The sequence below is a fragment of the Trichosurus vulpecula genome, chromosome 5 (genome assembly GCF_011100635.1).
Source record: "Trichosurus vulpecula isolate mTriVul1 chromosome 5, mTriVul1.pri, whole genome shotgun sequence".
In the NCBI taxonomy this organism is placed as follows: domain Eukaryota; kingdom Metazoa; phylum Chordata; class Mammalia; order Diprotodontia; family Phalangeridae; genus Trichosurus; species Trichosurus vulpecula.
In genome coordinates, this window is record NC_050577.1 from 41,331,420 (window position 1) to 41,343,722 (window position 12,303).

Genomic DNA, 12,303 nt, shown 5'->3' on the forward strand with positions numbered 1-12,303 from the left:
TACCAAGGGGACAGGGAAGAGGTAAAGGAGCCTTGGACAAAGGGGCCCTCAGGGATCGCCTAGCATAAGGTGGTAAAGAGAGAATAACAAAGAGGCTGCCTTCCAGGATGATCTTGTCTCCAAGCTGTTCCAGCCATAGAATGTGATCCGTCCCTTTACCAGGAGTAGTGTTCTGAAAAACTGTCAGCAGCTTCTTCATAGACATCTTCATTTTCTGCCTTTGCACCTGGAGAATGTGGGCTGCAGCAGAGTGTGGCATGTGCAACATAACAGTCAAAGAATCTTTTTTCTATCCTCATTTGTGACCTTAATATTTTAAAATTAGGTGCTTCCTCATCTAGCTACTTAACATTTAAAGTCTTAGAGTCAGAAAGCTTCATTGGTGTCCAAATTAGAGTATCGATTAGAATAGGTAAGAAATCATAATGGGATATATGAAGTAGATTAAAATGTATAAGGACTTCAGAGAACTTGTGAAAGGAACTGAATTTACCTAGTATCAGGAAATATTGGGAAATTTACATGCTTTCAAAAAAATTTCTTTGTGAAATAAATATAGAGTAAAATCAATATTGTAGTCTAAAAATCCTTTATTTAACTATGGGATGCAGACAAGTGTATCCACACTTTTCACTATATAGAACCATACCCCAGTCTTACCTATTCATTACTCTTTGGGACCTTGTAAGGTGGTTCTAGTTGTCTTAGGATAAAGAATTATCTCTAAAAACAGTTCATTTTAATATTAATAGAATCCCACTTTCACTTCATATACTTTACCCTTATAGATAAGAAATCTATTCAATTAAATTTTCTTTTTAGTGCTTCTGTTTGAAGGCTGACATTTACAATTTAAATTGGAAATTTGAATGCATTTGCTGACTTTTCTAGCTCCACTTGTCAGTTACATGCCGTGAGAGTTACTGAAGGTAACATGCAGAAGGTATATATGAGTGGGTCTCCTCAAGGATTTTATCTAGGCTATTTGGGCAGCCACCAAGAGGCATGTGAAACAGTAGGTAAATTGTGCAAGGGGCTGTATAATGTGGTAGGAACTATGTGTTACAGGATTTCAGAGAAAAAGCGAAAAAATGAGGGACAGAAGCAACTTGTTTAAAACCACTGGCCAGGATGTTAAGGAGAGGGTGCGGAGGAACAGAGACTTGAGAAGCCATTTATTCCAACCCCCTTATTTTACAGCTTAGGTAACTGAGGCCCATTGAAGTTAAGTGACTTGCCCAAGTTCACACCAGTGATAAGTGGTCATGGGGTCTGCTCCTAATTATCGCTGTGGACTTGGGGAAGTCGGACGACCTCCCTGACTTTATTCACTTAACTGGATTGAAGAGTACATGGTGGGGAGTTAAGGTAGAAGGAGACTAGGAAGGTTGCAGGGAGCTCAGTTTTAAAGGGCTTGGAGGATCAAACAGCATTCTCTATGTGAATTGGAGGTGATAGGAAGCCACTGGAGTTTAGGTGACATGATCAGACCTGTACTTTAGTAAATTCCTTTGGTGGCTGAACGAGGGAGGGATTGGAGTGGGGAAAGACTCAGGGCAGCTGTGGCAGCAGTCCAGACATGAGAGGATGGCCTGCACTAGAGGAGTCACAGTGTCAGAGGAGGGAAGGGACCATATTGGAGAGTTTCTGCAGAGGGGAAATCAAAAGGCCTTGGCAACAGCTTGGATATGGTGGTAAGGGAGAAAGAGAGTCTAAGATGACTCCTAAGCTGTGAGTCTGAGGACCTGGGAGGAGGGTGTTGCCCTCTACAGGAATGGGGAAGATAGGAGGGAGGGAAGGGTTTAGGGGGAAAGATAATCCATTTTGGACATGTTGAATTTAAGATGGAGCTACATTATACCATGGAAGACATGCTTAGAGGATAAATACAAATAAAATACAAAGTACTTAGGGAACTATAGGACAGTAGCAGTTGGGAGGAGGAAGAAGATATCTGTGTAGGAAGTTGTACTCCAGCTGCATTATGAAGGAGGTGTGAAATACTGGGAGATTGAAAGGAAGGGGACAAGTTCAAGAGCAAAGGCTGGGGGGTGGGAGTGCCTCATGGAAAGATCAGAGAGAAGTACTGGGATCTGGACATGAAGAGCTTTAAAAGCCAGACTCAAGGTCATCCTAGGATGCAATCTTTAGGAAGTTAGGTTGGCTCCACACTGTAGCACAGAAGTTGTAAACATTTTTCTTTTTTGAAGCCTGGATCACTTTGGTTGTTGTATGAAGCCTGTGGACCCCCTTCTCACAATAATGTTTTTGTTGCTTGCATTCACAGTTCAGCAGAATGCTGAATTTCAGTTGGTTTAATGAAAATAAAGCTGTAATTTTTTCCCCCCATCCAAGTTCACAGACCCCCTTAGGCACCTATGAACTCAACAATAGGAACCTCTTCTTTGGAGTTAAATTATTAAAAACCTTAAAATCCAGACAGAAATTGTATATAAACAAGATTTTTATAAGTAAGAAATTAGGGATCATTAAAGAGTGGGCTTTTTTGTGTGTATGTTGTTTGTTTTTGGTTTTTGGGGTTTTTTTTGTTTGTGTTTTTTGTCTTTTTTTTTTTTTTCAGGGGAGTGACATGATGAAAAAGATTTAGGAGACTGATTGAGAATGGAATTGGAGAAGTGATAGCCTAGAATCAGGTAGCCCAGAGTAATACAAGGGTGAAGTGAGGGGATTATGACCAGGAGAGTTTTGATGGCAACTAGGAGGAGGAAGGAATGACAACATGGACTCCAGTGTTCCTAAATGAACAAGTTGAATCCAGCTGTTTTTAAAAGTCCAGATGTCTTAACAAGGAGAATCATTTTGCATCTGAGCAGAAGAGCGTATTTGCCAAAGTGGTAAACACTTAAATATTTGTAGGTCATAGTCAGTGTGAGATAACAACCAAATTAATTGCCAGCAAAGAGATTTTAATTTAGCTTTAATTTCCTATTTGTAATGAACAAAACATTTCTTCATTTAGGTGCAAGAACATAAATAACCTACATCAAATTGCTTCCTGTCTTAGGGAAGGATGAGTTGAGGGAGGACATTTGGAACTTAAAATTTTATATAAAAAATGAAATTGTCTTTACATGTAATTGGAAAAAAATAAAATAAAATACTGTCCATTTAGATGCAAGAATTGTGGACCAAGGGACTGTTGAATCCAAAAACCCGATGTTGGGCTCAGGGCATGGATGGGTGGCGACCACTACAAGTTATACCCCAGCTTAAATGGTGTGTATTAGCCACTGGACAGGCTGTACTGAATGAAACTGACCTTGCTACACTTATACTCAACATGCTGATCACAATGTGCGGATATTTTCCAAGCAGGTAAAATATAATACAATAATATTTCCACATTTGAGTCAGTGACCCTCTTGTCATGCTTTACCATTTTTGTGCATGTTTCCCCATGTAACAGAGGCTAATGACATTATCAATAGTGTGATTCCAGAGCCATATTCAGTTCATCATAGCTTGGTAATCTACAAATTGAATGAATGATATAACCTAAAGTAATAATATCCTTTCAGAGGCAGAAGTTGAAGTTACAGCTACAGACACAATATACTTTAACATACTAGCAATAGAGTAAAAACGTTTTAATCTATAAGAATTCTTTTAAACTTTAAAGCAATGTCAGAGCCCTTTGACATAGATAAATTTTTCTTGCTCCTGCCCCTTGTCAAGATTGACCACCATTGACATAGCAAGTACATGTTGGCTCAGATATTATCCTACTAGATTAGTGAACATAATATGTCTCTTCTAGCAATTTAGACTTTTTTGATAGGAAATGTTGACACATACTTCCAACACCTTTGGTAAGATCTGAGGTCCTTGTTAATTTTTTTTCCAGATTATATTTTAAAATTAATATTTGAAAATAGTGAAATAATAAATGTCTAGGGTTGTTAAGGTCTAAATTTGGCATTAGGACCTGATACAGCAGTTGGAAAAAACCATTGAAGTTTATTGGACAGCACCAAGTTTAATAAATAAGAGTCTTTGGCTCTTCTAGGTTATTGTTTTACAAGGAAATCTTATGGAAGGAAGTGAAGTTCCATTAAGTAGCCAGATAGATTAAATCAAAATACCTAATCATGTTCCCTGTATGAAAGCTTAGTCTTCATTAAAAAAAAAAAAAAGTAAGGTAACCTGCTTTCTGCCTAGTAGTGATGTAGGCTGTGTAAATAACACTTTTATTTAGTGAATTAAATATTAACTTAAACATTTTTTAGGGATCAAGATAATGCCATTATAAGGCCTTTGCCCAGAGTAAAACGATTGTTGTCAGATAATACTTGCCTTCCCCATATTATTCAGGTAAGTTGCTTGTTTCTTTTTGTTATTTTTTTTCTTAATTAAAAAGCACTTATTTTCTCTTTCTGCCTCTCCCCTCTCTTCTCCTGCCGCCCCAAATTGAAAAAAAGAAAAAACCCTGTCTTTAATGCATAGCCAAGCAAAATAATGTCCTGCATTGGTCATGTCCAAAAATGTTATCATTCTGAAAGTTGGGTCTCCTCTCTGTCAGGAGGTGGGTGTTGTTTGTGTTTTCAAAGTAAAAACTATTGAGCTTCCCCCCCGCCCCCACCAGGATATTTAAAGGTGTACTTTTTAGTCTTTTCATTTTATTGCATTAATCAGTATGGAGACAGCCCAAATCCTGGATAACATTTGTCTTTCATTGACATTTGAGAAGATTCTGACTAACTTTACAACTTGGTTATTAATTTAATTATCTAGTTTAAATTCTTTTGGTATTAACTGTATATGCTTATGTATAATCAGCATTCTAGGTAAATTAACTATTTAAAAAATTAACATGAGCATTTATGTCCTTCCTGTCTTCCGTAGTTATGATTATGTGTAGGGCAGAGGTTGGGTATTTTTGGTACATTCTGCCACCTAGCAGTGGAAATAAGCATCTTTACATGGGGAGAATAACATACCAATGTGATACAAGTGTTACCTCTGTTAACGTTTTGCCTTTCATGTTATTGCTATTTCACCATTATATGGGGCTAGTGCTTTTTGGTTAGCCTGGTAGCATTTTGTTAATGGTAGTTTGGTAAGAAGTATTGGGAGAAAAAAAATTCAGAAATGCATCATCAGTAAATTTTATTTCTAACAATCAACTTGACAAATACTTGTTTTTATTTATGATATAGTCAGAGATAAAAATCAATGAACATTTTATTTATTCAGTAATAGCTCAGTTTTTCTGTAAGGGCTTTAAGGTTTACAAAGCACTTTGACATACATTATTTCATATGATTCTCACAACATCCTTGTGAAGTATGTTCTGTTATTATCTAATATTAGATTAAGTGACTTTCCCGAGGTCAGAAAGCTTATAAGAGTCTTAGGTACATTTTGGACTCCAATCATGCTGGTTCCAAGTCCTGCTTTGTATTTACTACTCTTTTAAAAAGTAGAATAACTTAAAATATTAACACTTTAAAGTATTAAAGGTCAGAGTTTTCAGGGATGTCCTGTATTCAAAAGGTGCCTTAAAGTTTATGGTCTTATTTTCAGAGCTCTTAGCAGGACCTCTTATAATAGGAGATGAGGAGCTGCTCTGCCAAATTGGGCTGTTGTTCACTAACATGAGCCACACTGGTTAAGACCATATTGAGGGAGCCTGGTGCCCAGGCCCATTTCCTCTTGCTTTTTGTCAGCCTGCCAGTCTTTTCTCATTAGGAAATCCCATGTGCAATGAGCCATTGTACCCACAGGTGTGAAAATGATTGCAGGTGTTGTGTTTGGGATTGTTCTAAGCGTTATTTCAGGGATGCTTTAGTTGCTATGTGTAAGCAACACAACAGAACTTTCAGTCAAGTGGAGAGCTAGCAAAGAGATAGAACAGCCAAAGCTTAGCTTGTTTCTAATGATCTCTCACAAATAAACTATTACCATTGCATCAACATTCATTTTTGATTATGCGGGTTTCTTAAGCTTTTAAAAATAAACCTGACAACTAAAATAATTCTGACTAAAACAACTCTGTCTCTTAGCTGCTGATGACTTTTGATCCTATCCTTGTTGAGAAGGTGGCCATTTTACTCTACCACATCATGCAAGATAATCCACAGTTACCTCGTCTTTATCTTAGCGGAGCGTTTTTCTTTATCATGATGTATACAGGATCCAATGTCCTTCCTATTGCAAGGTACAAAGATGCACATTTATCTAAACATGTTATCTAAACAGTATCTCTGTCCTTTTCTTTCAAACTCATTTTTAGAATAGGTAGACTGATTGCTTTCCTGTTAACTTTGTTCATTTTCCACATATCCAAAAAACAAATCTCCTTTAAAAGCTAAAATTGCCAAATTGTACATTAATTTTTAGATCTAACAGGTGATTTGTTTTTTGCTTCCTAGGTTTTTAAAGTACACACATACCAAACAGGCCTTCAAATCTGAAGAGGTAAGTAAGATTTTTAGTTATTTTCAAGATATAAAACTTTACATTGAGTAGTGTTGAGAAAGGGCAGTATTGACTTTCTTTGGGGTTTATATCTCCCTGTGTTTCTCTATGAAGTGTTGCTTTGTTGCTTTATTTAGTATAGTAATTTAATGCTGAAGTCGCAAATGAAAATTGGTGCAGTTTAACATCTCTGAGGATAAAATCTGTACTTCTTGTACAAAATTAAGTTGTTTTTAAAAATCTGCGTATTTTTTACAGATCCCATTAGGGCTTATCAAGATTCCAGCTATCTTTAATATAATTAAAGAAGCTATTGTTGTACTGGTAATGATGCCAGAGTTAATGCCAGAGTTCTACTAGAAGGTCCATATAGATATCTACCAATTCTCAATCATCCATACGTTGTTTTCATTTTTCTTAGAAGTATGTGAATTCTAGCACTTTCAAGCTAGAAAGGCCTTAGAGATCATTTAATCTAGGGGTTCTTAACCTAGGGTCAGTGACCTTGATTTTTAAATGTTTCCATAACTGTATTTCAGCATAATTGATTTCTTTTGCAATGTGGGTATTTTACTTTATAACATTTTAGAATCTTTTTCTGAGAGGGTCTATAGATTTTACCCAGACTGTTAGGGGCTGCTGGGGATGGGGGGATGTGGTCTGTGACACAAAAATAGGTTAAAATCCAAGATTTCCAGTCACATTCTAGCTGGAAATTCTCTGAATTTTGCAAACCTGATTGATCATGCTCTAATACCAAGAAAGAGAAAGTTAAAGGCCACTGGTTTGTCCTTTGTGGTTTAAGGTTTGCAAAGTGCTTCCTTTCCAGCAAGCCTGTGAGGTGGACAGCATGAGTCTTGTCCTTCTCCAGTGAGAGAGATCAACAGATGTGACTCCTGGAGAAAATGTGAGCCACCGAAGTCACACAGCTGATTTGGGTTTGAATTTAGCTCCTTTCTACCTCCCACTCGTTGGATGCACAACAACATCAACAAAAAATAAGTTGATGCTGCTTTATATTGACTAAAAATTTTTATTTATGTTTGTTTCCACACATCTAAAGGCATTCTTAAGATCTTAATGAATTATGAGTTATTATTAGAATTAAAATGTTTAGCTTATTTTGAGTATTAAATATATTTTATTGTGTTTTAATTGCTTAAAAATGGCAAAGCTTCATTTACCCAAATGTCTCATTGACCAGATTCATATATTTCATTCTGTATTTCTTGGCTATGCTGGATAAGTTTATTTTTCAATGAAATCTTAAGTATTTCTTAAACTATTTTTACTCTTAATCTCAAATAGAATCTGGAAGAATGCAAAACAATAACAGAAGTACTAGTGGCTATTTCTAGAATTATTTAGATATAAATTTCAAGTGCAATATTAGTAAAGCATTTAGCACAGCACCTGTCACATAGTAGGCATTTAATAAATGCTTATCCCTTTCCTGTCCCCCTCAATATGAGACATAAAGATGTGTTCTGGTAAAGAGTATGCAGCTTAATCCAAAATACAGCTAAAATATTTATGGAAAGGGTAGATTAATGTTTTAGACCAGGGGTGGGGAACCTGTGGCCTCAAGGCCACATGTGGCCTTCTAGGGCCTTGAGTGTGGCCTTTTGACCGAGTCCAAATTTTACAGAACAAAGCCTTTTTGATTAAAGGGATTTGTTCTGTGAAGTTTGGATTCAGTCAGAGGGCTGCACTCCAGGACCTAAAGGGCCACATGTGGCCTTGAGGCCTCAGGTTCTGAACCTGTTTCAGTCTTATCAGAACTATATTAGTTAAAAAAATTGAGACTACAAAATTTACCTTCCATAATCCCAGTAAGTTTATTTTTCTTCATTTTCCTTCCTTCCTTGCCATTTCACATCTCCCTAGGAGTCTGGCTAATTTTATCTATTATGTGAAAGAAACTTTAAAATTTCTTACTGCTAAGAGAAATTCATTAGTCCCTCCGACCTTCATCGTCCTTATTTTTTTCCTTTAAACTGTTTATTCTCCGTGATTTGACTGAATCACATGATCCATTATATCACATATCCCTTTGTATGTATTTTGTGTTTATTTGCATACATGTTGCCCTGCATAAAATATAGGTTCCTTAAGGATAGGATCTTGTAACTTCCTTGACTTTATCTTCCCAGCACCTGGCTTGCAAGAGATAACCTGATAAATCATAATTGAAAAAAGTACGCCCTGCAGATGCTGAGTTGCAATCCTCCCTTCTCTACGCAAATGATTCTACGTATTTTCCCTTTCATCCTCACTTCAGTTTTCCTACATACCTCACAACCAGCCTGGCAAATGCCTGGAGGCCACTCAGTTTAAGACACCAAATTAGACTTCACAAACTACAGAAGAGCAGTTACTGTACCAGCCTCTAGACTGGCAAAGACCACGGCCCTCCATGGATATGTTTAACATCTTAAACCTGTTCTTTAGTCCCATCACCCAGCTGCTCTCAACATAAAATCTCTTCACTATTGATAGGATCACTGTCATTGAAGTCCTAAACCTTGGCAGTTTAAAACAGTGTCATCACTATGGGGCTATCAGGAAAGAATCATCAATGCATAGTATGTGTTGCCCAGTAAAGACTGCATTTGAGTGTCAGTCTGGTTTCCTTGGACGAATGTCAAGTTGTAAGACAATCTCAGTAGAACCAGAAGGGACAGTCCCAACTGCCTCACCTTGGGTAGTCTTGACAGGAGCCCTCTTGGAAAAAAGGTCCCACACTACTGAATCCATCAATCATTGTGTAGTGATTACGGTCGGTGGGGGTCCCTGGCCTTCTGTGTCTCCTCCCTGCCGCCCCTCCCCGCCCCCAGCTTTTCTCCTTTTTTTAAAAATATGTGTACACTGGAACACAAACACAAGAATTTGGGATTTGTGTGTTTAGGAATTAGCCAAAAATTGCATTCATAAATGTTTTCTCATTTATTGTGTAGCTCTTGGGATGTAACCTACACTTAACCAAAGTAGTAATTCTTTAGAAGGGGGGCAAGTGATTTTTCATCTGGAAGTCTAACAAACATTGAATTTTGTAGATTTTATTAGAACATTGCCTCATGAATAGTCAGTGATAAGGTTTGTATTCAGTTGGAAATCATAAGCAACTTCCTTGTACCTTTTTTCTCTTTGCGTGCATTTTTAAAAAATGTCCATAAATGGAAAACTGTAAGAAAATGCTTCCTATTCAGTTTTCTGATTGTTAATATGAAGGCAAGAAAGTTGTTTTGAGGTCCCTTTCCTATTGTAAATAGGATGAATTTATGCTGTTTAGGGCTGTCAGGTGTCCCTGTTTTGAAGCTCAGTGACCTGATGGATGGTTGAGGTTCATCATCATTGCTCTCATGCCCTTAGGTATCAGAATAGCAGGATATGAACTTTGGCCTTTTCATCAATAGAAAACAGGAGTATGATTTCACTTATGATACACCTAGAGCTTCATACTAACACTACTATTTGCTGAAAACTGGCTATACTTCCTAGGCTCCAACAGTCTTGCTTTTTAGAGGCTTGTTGGTTTGAGAGAGAGTGAGGGCAAACTCTGGAAGATCCAGCCAGCCCCCTGGGGGCTCTCTAGGACTGCTGAGCTCACAGGGAGGCCTGTTGGGACTGCATCTGTTACTTTCCTTAAATGTTTACTAAGAAGCACATTATCATTGCAGGGTTTTCCATGGTTCTAAGTAAATCCAAAATTCAAAAGGCAACCGTTTCTAGCCAAATGGTATACTCAAAAGAGACAGCGCAGGAAAGAATCGCTAGAGCCTCGGGAGGGGAACAAGGAAGAGCTATGCTCAGGTTCTGCTCAGACACTTACTGGTTATGTAACCAAGCCCCATGGTTTGGTTTTGAGGAGGCTCCGTTTACTCATCTGTAAAGGAGAGATAATAGCTACCTCAAAGGGTCATTGTGAGGTCAAAGGAGATATAATAATATGCCTCAAATGTTTGCAACCCTTAAAGTTCTTCAACTTATACTCATTTTGAGTTTTTAAGTTTAAAGATTTCAGGGCAAATTCATTTCTTTATGTAACTGAATCTTTTCTTTTTTTCCTAGACAAAAGGGCAAGATATTGTCCAAAGAAGTATACTGGGGCATATTCTCCCTGAGGCAATGGTATGCTACTTAGAAAATTATGAACCAGAAAAATTTTCTGAGATTTTTCTAGGAGAATTTGACACTCCAGAAGCTATCTGGAGCAGTGAGATGAGGTAATTTGCCATTTGGTTATTTGCTTTCTGTTCATGTGTTGGTTCATAAATTTATGACTCTGCTCGGTGCCTACTTTATTTTTTTTTCCATATAAAATATGTTTATTTCTACTGATTACATGATCAGAATCACCATAATAGTCGAAACTCAGTCAGCAAGCACTTATTTAGACTCTGCTGTGTGCCAGATACTGTGTTTGGCAGGACCCAGTATTATTACTACTGTCAGGTGAATTTACTGGTAACTTAATGCAGCCTTTAGGCAGACACAGACACATACACATGTCTCATAGATCCTAAAGAAATAGATTATGGGGGAATTTTAGCTAGGGTACTACAAAGTTATTAACTTCAACTTCCTATGTAGAGGCCTATCAAAATTGTGCTTTTTTTGTAACATCCTTCATTGATACATAGACACACAAATTAAAGTAGTTATCCCTTCTACATCATGACTTCCCTCATCTCAATTTTGATATGTTGTTTGTCAGCATAAGAAATTAAATGGGAATTTTTTTTTAGTTTATTTATTTATTTTTAGTTTACCACACACGGTTCTACATAGTTTTGAGTTCCAGATTTTCTCCCCTCCCTCCCCCCCCCCTCCCCAAGACGGCCTGGAATCTCATGTAACTACCATGTATAACTTCGCATTGAATTAATTTATACACTAGTCAAGTTGTGGAGAAGAATTATGACCAATGGAATGACTCATGAGAAAGAAGAAACAGAACCAAAAAAAAAAAACAACAAAAAAAAAAACCCCAAAAACAAAAACAAAAGAGAAGCAAAAAAAGCGAGCATGTAGTGCACCTCAATCTGTATTCAAACTTCATAGTTCGTTCTCTGGATGAAGATAGCATTCTTCATCGTGAGTCCCCTGGAGTTGTCCTTGCACCTTAGGTTGCTGAGAAGAGTGAAGTATGTCAGGGTTGGTCCTCACGGAATCCATATATCTGTGGTTGTGTACAAGGTTCTCCTGGCTCTGCTCCGCTCACTCAGCATTATGTCGTGTAGGTTTTTCCAGGTTGTTACGAAGTCTGCATCATCCCCATTTCTTATGGCACAATAGTATTCCATCACCTTCATATACCACAACTTGTTCAGCCATTCCCCCATTGATGGGCATCCCTTTGATTTCCAATTCTTGGCTACCGCAAAGAGAGCCACTATAAATATTTTTGTACATATGGGTCCCTTTCCATCTTGTGTGATTTCTTTGGGATACAACCCTAGAAGTGGTATTGCTGGGTCAAAGGGTATGAACATTTCTATAGCCCTTTGGGCATAGTTCCAAACTGCTCTCCAAAATGGCTGGATCAGCTCACAACTCCACCAGCAATGCAACAATGTTCCAATTTCCCCACATCCTTTCCAGCATTTATCATTTTCCTGTTTTGTTATTTTAGCCAATCTGACAGGAGAGATGTGGTATCTAAGAGTTGTTTTGATTTGCATTTCTCTAATCAGTAGTGATCCAGAACATTTTTTCATGTGCCTATAGATAGCTTTAATTTCTTCCTCTGAAAACTGCCTGTTCATATCCTTTGACCATTTCTCAATTGGGGAATGGCTTGTATTCCTATATATTTGGCTCAGTTCCCTGTATATTTTAGAGATGAGGCCTTTATCAGAGATA

At 37.5% G+C, this 12,303-nt stretch overlaps 1 protein-coding gene across 2 annotated transcripts in view; it reads left to right on the forward strand.

The window, feature by feature from the left end:
* Positions 1-12,303, forward strand: part of DNAJC13 (DnaJ heat shock protein family (Hsp40) member C13) — a 123,042-nt gene that overhangs the window by 59,098 nt on the left and 51,641 nt on the right. For both annotated transcript variants that reach the window (XM_036758915.1, XM_036758916.1), the window contains 5 exons: positions 3,134-3,336; positions 4,248-4,332; positions 6,024-6,178; positions 6,393-6,438; positions 10,510-10,664. In XM_036758915.1, coding sequence (XP_036614810.1) covers positions 3,134-3,336; positions 4,248-4,332; positions 6,024-6,178; positions 6,393-6,438; positions 10,510-10,664 — 644 coding nt within the window. The remainder of the gene's footprint in view (positions 1-3,133; positions 3,337-4,247; positions 4,333-6,023; positions 6,179-6,392; positions 6,439-10,509; positions 10,665-12,303) is intronic.